A 19260-nucleotide genomic window follows, 5' to 3' on the forward strand; every position below is an offset into this window, starting at 1 on the left:
GAGCTGTGAACGAATAGAATTATGTCACCCTGTTTTTTCAAAAACAAATTATTAGTTTAGGAAGTTTGAAGTTAGCGATTTAGAACATGAATTGTGTGAATATGCGAAAATTAGGTTGGCTAAGAGTCATCTATTCCAACTTAAAGGATTAGTTGAAGGCGATTTGGTGATACACGTTTTTTTTATAAGAACATCCAAAAGCCTCAACTTTTTAAGTTTTAAGCCTAAAAATGTTCTTAACATGTTCTTATTTTTACCATTTTTTTACCATTTTTACCCATTTTTTAAGAAATCGGGTGTTTTCGAGTCCGCAAAGCCTTAAAATGTTCTTCTTGTTCTTAACATTTTTTCCATCAAAGCCTTATGTTCTTATACAGTTTGATCTTATAAAAAAACGTGTACAACCAAATTCCTAGTTATCTTTTTTTGAAATTTTAAAGATTTTGAGCCTCGTTGTTCTTATAAAAAAAAAGAACTTCTTTGAAAATTTCGATTAGTTTGTAACAAGACCGAACAAAAAGTTCATTCAATTGAATTTTCAAAATCCACTCAAGATCGTATTTCCAACGACTCATGGAGAGGGAGGTAGAGCTCAAGACACGTTATTTATATCAGATAAAATATAATATTTTCTATATATTTTTGGAAGAGACTTCTAAGTACAAAAGATATTTACATCAAAAGTGGGAAAAAATAAAATAAAAAATAAATACATTGAGAAAAGTTATAAAAAAAGAGTTACAGTTAGGTATTCTTTAAAATATAAATTTCAAATACAATAATTCACTTGAAAAGAATGAAATTTGGTGTCACTCTACATAGTGCTCGGCTAAAGTAGATTCTATAAAGGGTCAGTGTTGCAACCACCTTTGGTGAAGCTTGGCGGAAAGTTCAAGATTGTACAAAAAGTTTGAGAATTTTTTTCCAAGGGTTTATTTACAATTGAGACGGAAATTTTCGTCCTCTCTAATCATGTTGGGAGTTTCACAAGATGAGAAGCTTGGATTTCAAAATTTTATAGAAATGAAAATAATTTCAAAAAATGTGAATGATGCAATTATCATAAGTTATCAAAAAATATATACTATTCTCCTAAGCGAAATGCAGCTCAGAAAAATTATTTCCTTCTTTTTAAAAATATTAAATTTCTAAAAATATCAATTTCAACATTTGAGTCGCGTTAAAATAAAATTATTATTTTAACAAAAATATTCCAAAAAAGTGCAATGCATTATATTAAAAGACCCCAAAAGTAACCAAAAATTTGATTCACCAAATAAGTTATCAAGAATCACGTTTAACGGATCTAAGAAAACATTTCTAAAAGAACCCATTGAAGGAGAGCAAGAATAGCCAAATAAGGAATTCAAGACAATTACCACTCCTTCGTTTGTTTTTTCATAGATTTTCATCTTCAGGTGAAAAGAAATTATGGTCAACAAGGAAATTCCCAAAAGAATCCATTGGAGGAGAGCAAGAATTACCAAATAAGGAGTTCGAAGACAATTAATCAGCACCCCTCCGCTTGGTTTTTCTTCTTGATTTCTTCATCTTCATCTTCTTCTCTGAACGAAGAGAAATGAACTTTTGGTCTGTGGAAATCTTCGGTTGGTGATTTGATGAGCTCGTCATCGCAATTCAATTCTTCGTCTATCTCCAGTTGTAACATCTTTGATAAGTCGATGTGTACTTCCTGGAAATGAGAAACAATTTGAATAAGTTAAGACCATGTTCACACGTTACTGCTCCGTTTCGCTCCGGTATGATTTTCGTTACGGATCGAGTGTGTTCATATGGGTTTCGGAACGTTTCGGAGCAAGAGAACGGAGTAGTTTCGTTCCGAGGAAAAAAGTGGAGCGAAACCGTTTCGATCTGTTTTGCTTTGTAACGTCTTCTTTTTTGACGTTTCGAATCTTGACATTCACACTTGTTTCGGAACCACAACAGCGGAATTCGTTTGTTTTTTTAATTCGAACGTTCGAAAATCTCAAAAAAAAGAAAACAACCTGGCGGACCAGTTCACCGTAAAACTGGTCACAAATTCAAGCGAAATCTATGAGCAGGTTGTCTATCTAAAGTGTAAAGGAACCCGATATCTATGCTTTGGTCTTATCAGGGTAATTTAACGGACATTGTAGCTAATCTGTATCTAATTTTCGGACAAACAAAAGTCATACCTCTTCCTCATCCATGAATCCATTAATTTTTCGCTCCAATTTTTCGAAAGAAGGTCTTCGTGATGGATCGTCATTCCAACATTGCGACATCAATAAATAACTGTTAAAGAAAGAGGAATATGATATCAGTGTAAATTGGTTATACGACCATTCCAGGGGAAGAAGTACGTTACATCACGCTCATTTTTGATTGGATACGGCATTAAACCAGCCAAGCATTCAGATTTTTTTCTATTCTTTTTTATAAATTATACACACACTTATCTTTGAATCACTTTCGGTTCTCCATCAGGGCCCACGCCATGAAATTGAGTGGGGGGCAATGAATATAGAGTCTAAGGAGGCGCAACCAAAATTTTTTACTTTGCAAAAAGGTGGATGGGCATGGGCCCTGTCCATTGTACAATTGGCGCTCTCCAATTCGATTTTCAAGGATCAAAGGATTTTCATCGAATAAGGGAGCGTATCAAATAGTAGAGCGTCGGTTATGAGAGTTTCTTGTTGACGTTGACTTTCAATTTCATCGAATAAGGGAGCGCATCGAATAGTAGAATGTCGAATTAGAGAACGTCAATTGTACTCTCCTTGTAGAAAGTTTTTCACAACCGAACTCTAAGTTGATTTAAACAAAGCATTTCAGGGTCTAAAGTGGATGCCATTAAACTTGCGCCCTAGTTTACTTTCAGCTAAATGTATTGAGGTATTTCGTGGTCCAAATAAATGTTTGAAACGGGTTTGACAATATATTGCAAACATTGATTGATTGAGAGAAGTGAAAAGGGTTGACAAATAATGTTTAACTCACATATCTGTTGACACGTGCCCTGGGTTTTCCATATGATATCCTTGTTCCAATTCCGTCAGTAAATGTTCCGTACGTACCAACCCAGGGTAGGGAATTTTCCCGAGGTTCACTAATTCCCATAGTAAGATACCAAAAGACCATCTAAAACAAATACATACAAATGTGATTAATCATACGGATAGCGATATTTCAGGTTTTGTTCAGTTGCGTAACTACTAACTTCCACCATTATGGAAGCAAATATTCGAATGACGCGAGCAATCAGATCTACAGATTCAAACGTTTGCTTCCATGATTGCGGGAATTACGTAACTTTACAAAGCATGGAAAATCTCTTTATCTTTTAATATCAAAAAGAACAGAAAGTGCAAATGCCGAAAGGTCTGACACAATTAAGAACATGTTAAGAACATTTTTAGGCTTAAAACTCGAAAAATTAAGAGCATCCAAAGGATTTAAAAATTTGGATGTTCTTATCAAAAAACGTGTACCCTATTTTTTTAAGAAAGGATATTGAGATGCTTACACATCCGATTTGTGAGTATATTGTCCTTCGAAGATCGATTCTTTCGCCATCCACCTGACAGGTAGTTGCCCCTATGGAAAAGAGAATGCCAGAGATTATTCATAATGACTTTTCAGTCGATCGGAGCATCACGTAAGACATCTTCAAACGAATTTTTATCAATTGTTATTCAGGAGTTTTTTACAATTTGAACGGATACTCTGTTCCCTCGGGCAATAGAATACACGTTTTTTTTTTATAAGAACAAACTATATAAGAACATAAGGCTTCGAGGCCCAAAAATCTAAGAACATTCTAAGAACATACTAAGGCTTTGGAGACTTAAAAACATGCAATTTCTTAAGAAATTACATCAAAATGCTCAAAAAATGCTGAAAATAAGAACATTTTAAGAACATTTTTAGGCATCAAATCCAAAAAACTAAGAACATCCGAAGGCTTCGAAAATTTTTGACGTTCTTATAAAAAAAAAAACGTGTAATATAAAGAAAACAAAACTACAACCTACCGGATGTGTCAGAAATAAGTTACCCTCTTTGATTTTATATTGTAGGCCCGGGGGGGGGGGGGGGGGGGCAGCTGGGCAAAAGACCGACGGGTATGTGCGGGTCCTAAGGGTACATTTTCCAGTATGTTTAAAATGCGCTGTAAGGGTCGGAAAAACTAGAGATGCACTGTAAGGGTAGAAATTTCAGAAAATTTTTGAAAAATCTAGATATTTTGACCAAAAATGCTAGAATTTTGACCATTTTTTGCACGAAAAGGATAGAAAATTTTGGGGAAAATGCACTCCAAGGGTATGATTTTCACTGATTTTTGCTGCACTGTAAGGGTGCAATTTTAAAAGCCAATTTTTGGCCCGCACATACCGTCAGTCCGCAAACCCAGTGCCCCCCCCGGGATTGTAGGCAAAAAAGAAAAAGAGATTTTCCAAAGATTGTTCCTGAATCGTTCAGAGGAAAGCCTAACTAAAAATTAGGAGTATTACTTTTTACTTGTTTCAAAAGTTATGTTAAAAAGCCTAAAACGTCAATGCTAAAAAAATGTCAAAAAGGCTAATTTTTGAAAAATCTCTTATACTGCCTCCGATATCAGATCAAAAAGGATAACTTATTTCTGGCAAATCCAGTAAAGAGCTGACAATCCCCAAACTTTGACTTTATGATGAGAGGGGGATTTCTATTATGACTTACCCCTGTGACTTTTCTGTACACATTTTCAGCATAAATATCTCGAACTAATCCATAGTCAGCAATCTTGCATGTTTTCTCGAAGCTCAAATAAACATTACGACAAGCCAAATCTCTGTGTATAACCTAGAACAAGACGATAATAGTGAAGTTAAGTAAATCGGTAAAATCACGACGACGAACGAAAATTTAACAGGCTAGTGAGTTTCAACCAATCAAATTTCGCATTTTCGTATTTTCGTCCGTCGTTGTGATTATCCTGGCATGCTTAACCTCAGTAATAACCCATGCACAAGGAAATATGGCCATTTAAAGGTCGGAATTCTGTTGAATTAGGTTCAGATGAGAAAAAATCGATTCAAGACGATTGTAAAATTGTACCATAGGTTTTCCTCTGATTTAACAATAATTTAAAAAACCCCAGCTCTTTTTCGCGATGTAAGGAAGGAGCTGGCTGACGGCATAGTGCCAGGCCTGGAGATCCATGCTATGATTTCTTATTTTATATACTGATGGCGAAATATATAGCGGTATGGGCTGAGAGTTTGAATTTCCCAGATCCTAATGACGGTTGAAAACACAGCCAATCAAATTGTTATTCTTTCACTGGTCACACTTTCTTAGAGAAAACGCAAGTTCCGGAAATCGTTTTTCTTTTAGTAAGTGAGGACAACGCTAAATTCGAATTTCCCACTGTAAATTGTTTGAGGCATAAATCTGCCTCACAGCTCATACCCGTCCTGTATATATCAGATTATAAAAATATAGGACGGGTCTACTGTCTACATAGTGCCAGGAGAGGTATCAGGTGGACTGGGTTGGAGTTTGGATTAAATCTAGTGAAACCGATTCACATCGATTTAACTCAAACAGTTTTGCTGTAATTTCTGTCATACATCGTTTCATTGAATCAAATTTCAAAAGTTTCGAACAAAATATTCGAAAACCTTTTATTTTGAGTTGAATCGAGTTATTTAACTCACCTGTAGCTGTTCAAGATGATTCATGCCAGAAGCGATTTGTGAGGCGAAAGATAAAAGTGTTTTGGTGTCGACACGATCTTCTTGTGAAAGTTGATCCAATTCTTCACGGCTTTGATGGATGGTTCGTTGAGCGCGTACGAATTCCAGAAGGCTACCAAAGGGTGCATATTCTTCAAGGACATATACGTTATCTGAAAGTCAAGAAAAGAAGTTATTCTTTAAATTATTTCAGTTTGGAAGACCGACTTGACCACGTAAACGTTTACAATTCAGGAAAGGCAAACACTCTTCTCGAAAAGGATTTTAAATTTTTGCGCGGGCCTCCTTTCCAAACATCTGTTGCCAAGATACTTTAACAATAATTATAATATAATTAGCAGTGTTTGTGAACGGTAAAAAAAATCACAGTCTTTAGGGAGTACATATTTAGTTAAAGTTGTATGTTATTTGAAAAAGATACCATCAATTTATATTATATTTCCTTTATAGTTTATATATGTTTATAAGAGTTCCTTAGCGTGACAGGAAAATTTATTCGACTTAAAGAAGTTCGGAGTATGAAGAAGCGAGTTACCGCCCACGTACCGTCAGTGATACACCATCCCATTAACGTAATGACGTTCCGGTGTTTTGCAATACGGCGCATCATACGTAACTCTGCCAACATATCGCGCCGTTGTTCCGCCGTCCAATCGTCTAAAAGAAAGAGTAAAAGCACATTTATAAAGATATGCTTCTTTTATCATAGGTTTTGTAATCACCTTGTTTCAAAATCTCAAGCTCAGAAAACCTCTTAGAAGCTGGAAAAAGTGCAGAAAACTCAACGTATTATCAGCTTTGTGATGCTTACTGATAGCGCTAGATAATTCTCTGGCGTCAATTAGTAACGTAAATAAAGCCTGAGATACACGGGGACGAGGTTGCAAAAAACTCTCTATAATTCGAATTGTTCTGTTATTCGAAATAACAACCTGGGAAGTCATGCAAAATAATCTTTCTACGATTCGAAGAAAATTCTTGGTCTCTTGAAGATCGAATTAGAGAGGGATAACTGTAAAACTAGGGGCTGTCTAGAGTATTTCATTGGAGCCGCACAACATTTTTTCGTTTTGGAGTTACAGTAAATTCTCTCTAATTCGAGCCTCTATTTTTCGAATCATTCTGTAGTTCAGACTAATAAAACATTAACCCCTAAGCTGGGGAGTGGTATAAGATACTCTCTGTAATTCGAATCTTTCTCTAATTCGAAAAAGTTTTGGTTTCCTTGAAGATCGAATTATAGAGAGTCAACTGTATGAGCGTTAGGTGGACAATTTTTGCTTATTTGCTAAATATAGAATGAAAAGAAAAAAGTACCCTAAGTATCAGAGGTCAATTTTTACAGAGAAACAGGTATTTCTCTCTCACGACCTACCTTTCAACATCTTGATTGAACATTCTTTGAACACTGTTGCACTTTCATCTTCAATGATTCGGCCACCGTAAATATGGCCATACTCTCCTTCTCCCAAACTCTCATCAAACACAATAGATTTAAAGTCGATCGCTTTTCCTTGTGTGACCATAGTATCTGAAAAAAGAAGCGGGGATTTAGCGCGCGCTCAGAATAGATTCAGATAGACGAAAGATAGAAAAGAAAACATTAGAAATACACGTTTTTTTATAAGAACATCATAAATTGTTGAAGCCTTTGGATGTTCTTAACTTTTTAAGATTCCTTAAAATGCCCTTAACATTTTCTTATTTTCACCATTTTGTGAGCATTTTGACCGTTTTCCTAAGAAATCAGGTGTTTTAGAGTCCCCAAAGCCTTAAAATATTCTTAGCTTGTTCTTAACATTTTGGCCATCCAAGCCTTATGTTTTCATATAGTTTGTTTTTATATAGAAACGTGTATACAGGATTTAAATTGATTTAGATGGAACTAAATTTGATTAGTTTATGTCCCACTCGGAAAAAATTGACAACTAAACTTACAAAATTAAAATACTGTGGTACGGTATATTCAGGCGTTGTACAAAAATGCGGTCAAAAACTTGATTCTCGCGTGAATTAAAAAAGGAACTTTGGAGGATGCAACTACTAGACTCAATTTTGGTTTATTCAAGGGACCTTCATGTTAGGGAAGGGTTTAGCCCAAACTATGTTTTAAAGCGTGAAATATACCGAAAAATTGAGCAATTTGCTACAGCTTTAACCCTTTAACTGCCCGTCGTTTTTTTTAAGGTTCGACCTATTTGCCGCGGGAAAAAAAAGGTTCGACCTATTTGCCACGGGAAAAAAAGAAGGTTCGACCTATTTGCCCGATGTCGGCATTTGCCGACATGGTCAAAAGGTAGCGATTTTGACTTCATTTTCTGAATAATATATGAAGTATCAGCCAAGGACTATAATTTTGAGTTGAACATTGTTGAATAGTTATTTTTCAACATAGAAAAGCTTTTAACTAACATCTTTTTTCATTTCAAACCATCTAATACAAAATCTTTGTAGAAGTGTTAAATTTTTGGGCAAAGGAATGGAAAGTGCCGATGTCGGCAAATCCCGACATGGGCAAAGAAATCGAAAATGCTCATGTCGGCATATGCCGACATGGGCAGTTAAAGGGTTAAATTGTAGTCCTTTTGATTGATATATTGAATCCCAACATTTTGTCAGATAGAGCATGAAATTCTAAGCAGAAAAATGAACAACTTGATCACCCTTATTAAATCAAATCAATTTCAGACGAAATTTGAATTGTACTGAGACTGACAGCATTTTGAGCAGAATTTCTCTTTATGTAGAGAATTTAGTTTTTTATCATTTTCTTAAGTTAGCCTATTCTTAAAATATCTACCGTGGTTAAAATGTTAAAAGTATTTTATTGAACTGTGTTTTCCCCTAAATCCATTGCCCGATGAAGGGTAGGTTTAGCTTGAAGACACTGAGTGAAGTCAAATGGTTTGTCTACGATTTTCACTTTTGAGAAACAAGGGTCTGAGTGAGACCCATCAAAAATTCCTCAAAACATGCAGGTTTCATGATTGATGAAGTTCCACATGACTTTAATGAGTTAATGTTGTCGACATAGTCTTGCACAGAGAATATTTCCTTGTGGTATTCCGATCAAGTTCACTTGGGAAATTCCCTTTTTATATTCTCTTTATTAAGGGCTCTGACTACAGTCGAAAAATTTATTGTAGTATTTGAACATAAAAGTTACACTTTTAAAAAAGAATTGCCTTTATAAGTGCTTTTTTAATCAAATCACTTAAGAGTAATTAAAAATTTAATTGCAAAATTGACTTTTTGAACTTCAAAAAGACGTTAATAATATGTTGGATCACCCTCTTTTACAAAAAGTGCTTCGTGTTATAGAATTTGTTAAGAAGCGTAGAACATAATATGAATATTATATCTTTCGGTTATTGATATTTCTTGAAAGACGGGGATATATCTTTCGGTTATTAGTTCTTACAAAGTAAATAAGGTACGGTGCACAATATGAGCATATTCATCTTTTATTATAAGCATCTAATTTATAAGAATCAAATCAATTTCATACGAAATTTGAATTGTACTGAGACTGACAGCATTTTGAGCAGAATTTCTCTTTATGTAGAGAATTTAATTTTTTATCATTTTCTTAAGTCAGCCTATTCTTAAAATATCTAGCGTGGTTAAGTCGAATGGCTAGGCTCTTCGATTTTCAATTTGGAGAAGCAAGGGTCTGAGTGGGACCCATCAAAAATTCCCTAAAAACGATTATATATTTCTCTCTTATGAAATCTGACATTGTTGTGTTAATGTTGTTAACCTATTATTACACAGAGAATATTTCCTTGTGGTGCTCCCATCAAGTTCACTTGGGAAATTCCCCTCTTACATTCTCTTTATTAATTTTGCCATTAATTTATCATGCGTTCAAAATAGACCGAGTTCGTGCTATTAATTTGGTTAAGAAGCATATAATAGACATATAATATGGATAATATATTTTTCGGTAATTAGTTCTTGTACAAAGTAGACAGGGGACTACTGGTTGTAGCAGTTTTAATATTGCTCAGTCTCGCTTATTCATCATCAAAAATGACCGTGTCCAAATCATTTCTCATGACTCGACCTAAACCTTTTTTCCTAATCCACCTCTTTTTTTTCGTATCAGCTTTTCAGCCGGCATTTTAGCATACTTTTTGCAAATATTTGGTGAAATTTCCAACTTCAAGTCGTCTTGTATATATTTTAAAGCCCTTGTTGGCAAAGATTTCAGAAGAAGAAAATTAAAGAGAAAGCGTAACATATCAAAGAATATCTTGAATACACATGAGAACACTTAAGAAGAATTACATACACAAAATAAAAATAAAGTTTGAGTTTACAAAATTTCATTGTACTGTTTATCAAAGATAGAAGAACAGACGTACTCAATTTTAAGCATAAACATATAAAAAAACTATTCAAGAATCTAAAATTAACAAAAAAAATAAAAAATACCAAATTTCTAAACAGTGGCTTGATATAGATCTTATTGGAGTTTTTGATTTTTCCTAAAAAAGCGATGCATTGTGGGATTGTTTCGGGAGTATTACAATAGAAATCTCTTAGGAATTCCTCGGGGGAATTCTATTGTAATACTCCTGAAACAATCCCACAATGCATCACTTTTTCAGAAAAATCAAAAACTCCGATAAGGTCTATTCAACAAAAATTGTAAGGTTATTTACAAAAAGTTTATCGTCTTTCAACTGCAATCCAAAGTTCTCCTTTAGGTTGACCGCTCCTCGATTTGGGGTCTGGGACTAACTTATCTACAGTTTTCGAACACGGTACAATCTTATACTTAATTAACAATCGTGCAATTACGATCTTAATTTCCATGGTCGCGAACCGTTGAGCAATGCAATTTCTTGGGCCATGACCGAAACCACCCGAAACAAACGGATGTCTGCTAGATTTCCTTTCAGCGCTGAAATTCTGCGGATCAAAAACTTCAGGATTAGGGAAATACTTTTCATCCTTAACAACGGCAGTTGCTGGCCAACGGACGAAAATATCTTTCGGGATGACGATCTCGGTCCCAGGGATTTTATAATCGGTGTCATCAGAGGATCGGTCTAGATGAGTCATCGGGTACATACGTAAACTCTCTTGAAAGAATTTCTCCATGTAAGACATACCCATAATGGTGGCATAATCGAACTGATTAGAACCACTGGTGTCAACAGCTTCCTGTACCTCCTCATAAAGCTTTTCTTGGAGATCTGGATTTTTGGCCAAGAAGTATAACACCAAGGATGCTGCATTTGATACAGTATCGAACCCAGCTAAAAACATAATCAGCGAATTCGCGATAATGATTTTCTCCATCTCCTCGGTTGATTCGTCCCCAGACTTCTCCCCATTCTCTTTCCGTTCCTTCTCCAAAATCTCCATACAGACATCGATCAAATCGTTCCGCTTCTCGCCGCTCGCTTTTCGCTCGTTAATCGCCTTCAAAACCAAAGCTGCAAAGAAATCTTCTGTCTTTTGATCAAAGAACGGAAAATCAAGCCACCGCAACAATTTCGGACATACTAACAACAAAAGAAGGCCAACCATCAATTTCCAACTGAAGGTTTTGCCGACCAACTTATCGGCATGTTTTCGAAACATATTCTCGGCATCATTAAGCGAATCATTCTCATAGCCAAAACCGGTCGAGATGATAACATCCATCGTATATCCTTTTAACATCTCTTTGGCTTCAAATTCAACCCCAATATTCTTATCTAAGTATGTCTCACAGTTATCAGCAACTCTGTGGATCAGTGGAACCATGGCTTTCAGTTTGCCACTCGTAAAAACAGGTGTCAACGACGCTCTCACATTTTTCCATTTTTGTCCTCGTAACTCAGTCAGCATGTACTGTAAATACCGGTTATTTTTTGTGTCCGGATTATAAGCATTATAACCAGTTGGTTTTCGTTCCGTAAAATGAACTAATACGGATTTAGCCAGTTCCGGATCACGAATCATGAGTGCTTTAGTACCAAGAACACCATAAGTACCAACAACCTGAGCATTTGGGAACCTCTTATAAGGTGAGTTGGTTATCTCACTAAACGCACACTTTCCACTGAATAGATCCCATACAGCCTGGCTTCCGAACGGGAAATAGCCTGGATCCTCGGTAATCCCTTGTCGTCTCCAATATGTCATTTTGTACTTGACGTAAAAATAGTAAGCAGTAAAGCTGACAATGCATGCTGCTAGTATAACCTGCCACATGGTGAGTACAGGCTAAAGCTGTTGGGCAAATCTCAAGTGAACCAGGCTAATTGAAATGTTATTCTCCAGTTCAAACGTATCAAAATTGCAGCGAGGAGTTTAGTTTTTGTGGAACATGCGCGTCTTTCCAAATCAAAGGCTAAATGCAGAGTACTAATTATCTTTGAAACCTCAATTCTGATACAGATAGTTGCAACAAATATGCAAAGATATGCTTTTATACTTCCCCTTTAATTCTGCTTATGAAGGTTTAACTTTGAAATATCGCTGATTTCAGATAAAAACAAAGAGGTCTCGTGATTCCCTATCAAAATATAATTGATCATATTTCATTAAAAAGCATTACCTCATCATTATGTAATCTTACTTCAAATACAATAAATCTACTCTTAACAGGAGAGAAAATAAATGAGACATATCAAATCTGTCAACAGTTAGCCTGAGTATCCAGACTGAAAATATGAGAAAAAGAAAGTATCTTTTGCTAAGCAAAATTTGATTAAATCTTTTAATTATTCAGTTAGAATTTTTTACTTTTCCATTTTTTATCAATAGTATGGCTTAATCATTTTCAGACTTTTGAAATTCGGAATTACTAGTTTTGTTTGGCGCATTTGAGACAATACTTGAAGGGTTAATATAAAAAAACGTCATTGCTTTTCGTTAAAAATCTAAGAACCACTGAAAGGGTTATTTTTACATATCAGACACATATTTCACATCAGGGCAGTGTCTTGCTATTGTTATATCATACTAATATAAGCAAAAAAATGTTTTCTTTTCCTCTTTCTGACCAATCTCGCTCCACATCCGTGTCAATCCAATGTGAAAAAGCTTGTGAATTAAAATTGGTGAGTGAGCAAACGATATCACTCTTATTTAAAAACAAAACTTATTTAAAAACAAAACCTTTAAGAATAGTCTTTGGCTCAAAATTGAAGAAATTTAAGAATTTCTCAATTCCATTTTTGTAACTCTTATGACCAAACTGTAATTCAAAAACAAATCCAACCATTACACCTTACCAACGGAAGATTTAAGAAACCAAAACAGCAAAGACTTACCTAATCTAGCATATGTGTTTTCGATAGCTCCTTGGCTTGGTCTCTTCACAGACATCCCTTTGAGTGTCTGGCGTAATGATCGGCCTTTAACGGTCTCATTGGGCCGATACCCGATCGAGTTAGCGCGGTCTGTTCTTTTGATTGAAATATTTATGTTCTTCTTGATCGCATATGGGTTTTTCTCGAAGTCTTCGAGGTTGGAAACATCTTTCTCTCCGGCCTACAAGAAGAGATATGTGTTAGCTTTAATAGGAACATCCTTTATGACCTTCTCGATTAAAAATTATTGGTAGTACAACGGGGTCTCTTTGCCTCATAATTTAATAGTAACTTTAATAGTATGGAAAATATTTTTTATATGACCTACTCCATGAATTATTATTCCCAGTACGCCAAATTAATTGAATAATCCAAATAAAGGTTTATAATAAACAGGGAATGGAAAGTAAGGTTTGGAAAATTATTCGCCGTTGAAGGGTCGTGTTGAGGCGATTCTTCTAAAATGTCACAAATTATATTGAAAAGTCTCCAATTCTTAGTTGGGTTACTATAGTCATTTCATCTTATCACCGTATCCTCACAGCTAGATCTTTTAGACTAGAAAAATGATAAACAATACCGCGTTCCCTGCGTAATTACCGGCTTTTTTAAGCTTACTGATAGCGCAAGATATACTCTGACGTCAATTAGTAATGTAAATAAAGCCTGGGATACACGGAGACGTAATAAACTACTCACAATTACGTCAGTGTAGAACTGTCCATTAGCTTTAGTGTAATTACTTATACAGAAACGTTCGCGGTATTTGACGTATATGATGGCGACAAGGATAATAATGATGATTGCGACGATGCTTGCGACTACGACGGCGATGATCGTTGTTCGACTGGTCCCTCCACCACCTGCTGCAGCTAATGAGAAAGATAATAATTTTCATTTTCACTTCACATGCTCTTTTTATGATAATTCGCGCAAGAACAGCGAAAACTAGTATACTTGAAATTCCACCAATTTAATAAGAGTAATAAATAAATAACAAGAGCTGTAGTGACTTCGTCGTAAACTTCCCCTTAGTTGACGAATGATCGTTAAAATATTAGAATTCTTGCTAGTTTTCTTGGAAGTACAAATAATACTGAGAAGGCTGTGAATTCAATGGAATGTAAAAGATAAGCAAATTTTAGCAAGAATAAAATTCAGAGGGCCTGAAGATTTCGAGTAAGCACTATAGCCTTTGATAAAAACCAATAGAGAATCCCGAAAAAACTCGAATACTAACCAGCGACGTTCACTTTGACGGTAGCCGAAGATGATCCTTGACTATTGACACCGGAACACGTATAAAAACCGGTCTCCGAGACACTCGGTAATTTCAAAGTAAAGGAAGTCCGGAACTCGTTGACTTCCGTATTATCGCTATTTGATGTTATGAGTACCGTATTATTTTTCTCCCATTGTAGTTTAGCGGCCGGGTACGCGTGAACGATGCACGTAAGCTCGACGTCGTCCCCTTCGTCACGGTACATCTCATTCCCGTCTTCCGATGAGATCTCGTCGATCGTAATTTCTGGTTTGGCTAAAGATGAGTGATAAAAAAGTATTGAATATATTCCATATTATTTATCAAAACAGGTTGAGAAATTTTGAATAATACTTCAAAGACAACGCTTAAGGTTAGACTTGAAATGAGATAAGTTGATAAGCGAGAGATCACGTGACCAACAAAGGAAAAGACAAAGGAAAAGAAAATTGCGTTTGCGGGATAGGGGTAGGCAAGCCAAAGGTTTACGTCTTAGAGTTGCTTGACATTCAAATTTCAACCAGATTCGAATTAAGTTTAGCACAACACAGCTTTTTAATTACAGTCTAATACTAGGTGATCGACAAAGCATTTCAATGAAAAACTCTATTAGACCGAAATTCAGAAAAGGCTTTAAAACATGTTTTACCAAATTTTACAGAGATATGGTCTTAATATGGCGATAAAATATTTCAATCAAAACAATGAAGAAACTATCACTTACCCCAAACAGTTAAGGTGCCATGTTTCTCAAACGGTGAAATTTGTCCGAAATTAACCATCGCTCTGTACAACCCTGCATTACCAATATCCACCGTCTCGAAATACAAATCCGACGTATAAACGGCACCGACACGTCGCCACGTATCCTCATAACGAACTTTCGGTAATTTGAGGTAGTTTTTAAACCATTCCACTTTAGGGTTGGTAGCACTCGTAGCAAAACTGATTGTATATGTGAAAGTGTTCCCTAAAGTAACGTTCGCGTCTTTTGGTTGGTCTATCCAAATCGGACCTGGACGGAAACAAAGATATAGATATATCATTTATCATAATATAGTAAAAGATTTTCTATTTTAAAGTTTGTGTACACTATATGGTAGAATCAATCAATTATTTGTCAGCTAGTAGCTTGATTTAGTGAGGTGTCGAAAAATTTTTTGTTCAGAATAACTATTGATGATAACCAAGACAAAGGCTAACTTACTGTTCCCAACAATTTCAACCTCTACATCGATTTGATCAGAGCCGGCCACATTCGAAGCTGTACATCTGAAAATTTCTTTCGTGTTTGTTAGTCTAAGATAAAAAGTAAACTTTTAATGGGAAAGGGCGATGGGAATGCTAGCTAATAGCATGCTGGACAACTCATACAGAAATAGCAGAAATTAAGCGAAACAAATGGAATGGAACAAATTGTAGTTTATATATACAAACTGATACTTAGTATGATATATTATCCCGTAATAATCATCATATATCATATAATTACTTACGGATTGTAAATTATTCCACTCTAGCCAAAACTTTTTTTAAGCGCGAGAACAATTTCTAATGATGCTTTATTCACCCAAATATCACAGCAAAAAATAAGGATCTACTTAAACTTATAATCTGAACTATCTAAGCATACCGTTCAGATGGTTGTTCTCTCGTAATATCAAATCAAAATTTATAAATGAAAACTCACTTTATTATTTCCAATACGCCATCCTTATGTTCTTTTACATTATTATCAAACAGTCCGTTAATTTTCATCCATTTAGTGGATGCGATTGGAACTGCTTCATTCAAACATGTGATATTGATCCCTTGGTTTGGTCGCAAATAAACTTTTGGAATCTTTTGGATCGTTGGTTTTACTGAATAAGAATGAAGAAATATAATAGGAAAGAATAATTCCAGCAGGGGGGGGTCGGTACTAAAATTTCAGACATCATGACATTTAGTGACGTGGTGGTACTGCAAAAAAGCTCAAAAATAATTTTAGTACCATGTGTACTAAAATACCAAAAAGGTGGTCCCTTAAAGAAATATTTGAAAAATCTTAGTATTTTGTTCTAAAATCAGCCAAAATGGAGCATTTTTTTAACAATTTTGGAAAAAATTTGATTTTTTTTTCAGGAATTTTCGAAATAATCTTCAGAAATCTTTCAAAATTTTTCCAATTTTTTAAATATTTTTTTAAAAATATTTTTATGTACAGTTTAGCACAGTTTAGTAATAAAATTATATCATTTCGCAGATTGATGCGCTAAATTCGACTAGGTTTGTAACAATGACCCCATTTTGGTAAATTTAAACTCGTAAAAGGGCAAAAAATGGGTGGTATCTATGTTAAATTGCTCAAAATAATTTTAGTACATGTGTACTAAAATAACATTTTCGAAAAATAGGTGGTGGTATGCAAGAAATTCTTGAAAATCCTTTTAGTACTCATATATGTCTGACATTTTAGTACCGACCCCCCCCCCACTGATTCCAGACGAATTTTAATAATAGCGAATTCAGCGCGGGTGAAAAAAGCGGTGCTTTTTTAAACTTTGCTCCTATCGCAACCAAAATATTGTGAGGAAGCTGAACTTGAGTTGATTAAAGTTTGGCGGAATCATTGTACTGATGCGAGTAAAAAGTAAAGGTATAAATAATTATCGTCTTGTTATACGGAAGCTCCAATATTAAAAAAGAGCTAGAATGATGGGAGTAAAAAGTAAACATACAAAACGTATTACCATCATGGCACATATTATAATACATAAAAATCCGATAAAAAAGAACTAGAATCTACTCTTACGTTCATATAAATCGAGTTCGATGGTTGCGTCCGTTACGCCATCATCATTCTCGCCACGGCATGTATACGTCGCTTCGTCCGTCGGTTGTAGTTTATTAACGACTAGTAACCCTTGTTGACTAGCCAACATTTGAGTGAATACTCTATTACCATCCTTTTGAACAGGTTGACCGTTTTTCAACCATGTCAATTTAAACCCTGGGACCGAGGATTCGAAAGTGCATGACATGCTTATATCTCCACCCAACGCTTGTTTCGGTAACGTAGATTTGTCTGTAAGTTTTGGCTTGTCGGCTTCTGTGAAATAAAGATTCAAGAGTTAAGTTTCTATTTTGCATTTCGTGTTTAAAGGGGGTTAAAAGCAGTAGACTCTCGCTTATTCGAACTTCTATTATTCAAACTACTTTCCAAATCCACACAAAGAAGAAATCCGGTTAAAATAGTTTCTTTTATTCGAATCTATCTGCTATTCGAGTTCGAATTCACGAGAGTCAACTGTAGGTTATTTTGAATGGTAAGAAACCCCCTGAAAATATATATAGTCCCGCAGCCTGCAAGGCACTAATATGATATTTCCAGGGGGTAAATCAACTTGTGTTCTTTCATACAGACACGACAGAAGTCATAAAGATTATATCTTTCATACAGACATATAATAGCAAAGTTGAGTGAGGGAGTTGAACGAAACTGTTCGCAAAGATCAATTTTCGATAGTCCACTTACCAGCGATGGAGCATATGGACAACAACATCAATAAGCAACATATCCTTGTCTGCAGCATCTTTATATTTGTTTGTATTTTTCCCTTTTTTTTCTACTGAAACGAAAAAGGTAAGACGATTATTATTGACGACCAAAAGCAGTGCTCAAAATCTGTTTTACACAACCAATAGATTTAACAAAAGTTTTAGAATTGTTCCTTGGTCTTGAGACGTAAAAACCATTCTTAAAGTAGGCTATGGTGCGCGAAAATCTGTTTTATACAGTAGAAGTATGAGCACAGATAAGACCAACCTTGATCATAATAACCCCAACCCTGAACCTAAAGTTATAGATTTTTTAGACTTTGAAATATACTCTTTTACAGAAACTTTGCCATAAATTTTGAGAGATGACATCTAATCTCATTAAGCCAAACAAATAAAAATCAAATTAAACTTCCTTTAAAATGAATAATTGTTATACCGAAAATTTATTAACTTTCTGTAAAATGATCATTTCTGTTGACAAACCTTACTTCAAATTCATAAATGGAAAAGTTAGTGCTCTAGAATGTTTCAAAGTATAATAAAAACCGGATAAGACTAGTTTTTCTCGTGACAGCATACCATCAAAATGGCACCTGACAGTAAAAACAAAACTCAGTATACTTCAATAGTATATCAAAACAAAATGACTAGCCAATCAAAACTAAACATGACAATAAATATAAGCGAAACTGCCTTACAGCAAGACAACTATCGTCAAATACAAACAAAAAAAACAAATCATTTATTTGTAGCTTCCAACTTATACTAACCGTCTTTATAAGTCTTCTCATTCTTTGTATATAAAGGCATCTTGTTCAATTTCAGAAACATCTCTCTATTTGTTTTTTTAAAAATATCAAAGTCATAAACCAAGTCAACTATAAGTCATTAAAGACTTTTCCAATATAGTTAATAGATTAGAAATGACGTTATTCTCAAAATCGTCAACTAACGTCTTGACACCCCACAAGAAAATTTCCTTCAACAAGAAACTAAAGGCAGCAGCCGAGTCATCACGAATCGAACTTGAGATACTTTCAGACATTTGGCAGAATTAACAACTTTTGTGTGAGTAAAATGTCAGAGAAATCCTATTTACCAAATGTTTTGATAAGAAAACATAAGAGAAGTGAAACCTCAATTTTGACTTAATACATCATCATGAAATCGTGACAAATCAAACATGATCATTTTTATCATAAGAAATATTCATTTGTATGGCAAAAATATGCAATTTTTGGTAGAGCACTTCAAAATGTGCTAAAATTAAGCGTTCATTTTCTATGTAAAACTTCAAAAAAAAAATTCTTGTTTCAAACTCCATCAAGAGAAATTATTTGGACTAAAAAATAACTTAATAGTTTTCCACTGAACGTATTGAAATGATTTATCATTTCTTACATAAATCTTATCAATAACTGCT

At 34.8% G+C, this 19260-nt stretch overlaps 2 protein-coding genes across 2 annotated transcripts; both read right to left on the reverse strand.

The window, feature by feature from the left end:
• Positions 1–616: 616 nt before the first annotated feature.
• Positions 617–17901, reverse strand: LOC136806580 (fibroblast growth factor receptor 4-like). Its single transcript, XM_067063170.1, has 16 exons — positions 17812–17901; positions 17089–17385; positions 15985–16156; positions 15502–15593; positions 15019–15309; positions 14274–14570; positions 13733–13905; positions 12995–13214; positions 7096–7251; positions 6267–6377; positions 5682–5872; positions 4702–4824; positions 3509–3579; positions 2983–3123; positions 2178–2277; positions 617–1693 (listed from the first exon to the last, which is right to left on the reverse strand). The coding sequence occupies exons 1-16, from the start codon at positions 17867–17869 to the stop codon at positions 1511–1513; spliced, it is 2676 nt and encodes an 891-aa protein (XP_066919271.1). The 5' UTR covers positions 17870–17901; the 3' UTR covers positions 617–1510.
• On the reverse strand, positions 10301–12025 carry LOC136806581 (cytochrome P450 6B7-like). Its single transcript, XM_067063171.1, has one exon. The coding sequence runs from the start codon at positions 11928–11930 to the stop codon at positions 10395–10397; it is 1536 nt and encodes a 511-aa protein (XP_066919272.1). The 5' UTR covers positions 11931–12025; the 3' UTR covers positions 10301–10394.
• Positions 17902–19260: the final 1359 nt, after the last annotated feature.

This window comes from Clytia hemisphaerica, unplaced genomic scaffold, assembly GCF_902728285.1.
Source record: "Clytia hemisphaerica strain Z4C2 unplaced genomic scaffold, Clytia hemisphaerica genome assembly, whole genome shotgun sequence".
In the NCBI taxonomy this organism is placed as follows: domain Eukaryota; kingdom Metazoa; phylum Cnidaria; class Hydrozoa; order Leptothecata; family Clytiidae; genus Clytia; species Clytia hemisphaerica.

What these genes read in the sequence shown, in the direction of transcription:
- LOC136806580 (XM_067063170.1), bottom strand. Translation starts at nt 17,869, where the DNA reads ATGCTGCAGACAAGGATATGTTGCTTATTGATGTTGTTGTCCATATGC. An exon ending in GGCGTATTGGAAATAATAAA is followed by an intron (nt 15,594 to 15,984) that starts GTGAGTTTTCAT and finishes TTTTTATCTTAG; the next exon opens with ACTAACAAACACGAAAGAAA. An exon ending in TGTACAGAAAAGTCACAGGG is followed by an intron (nt 3,580 to 4,701) that starts GTAAGTCATAAT and finishes TCTTTTCCATAG; the next exon opens with GGGCAACTACCTGTCAGGTG.
- LOC136806581 (XM_067063171.1), bottom strand. Translation starts at nt 11,930, where the DNA reads ATGTGGCAGGTTATACTAGCAGCATGCATTGTCAGCTTTACTGCTTAC.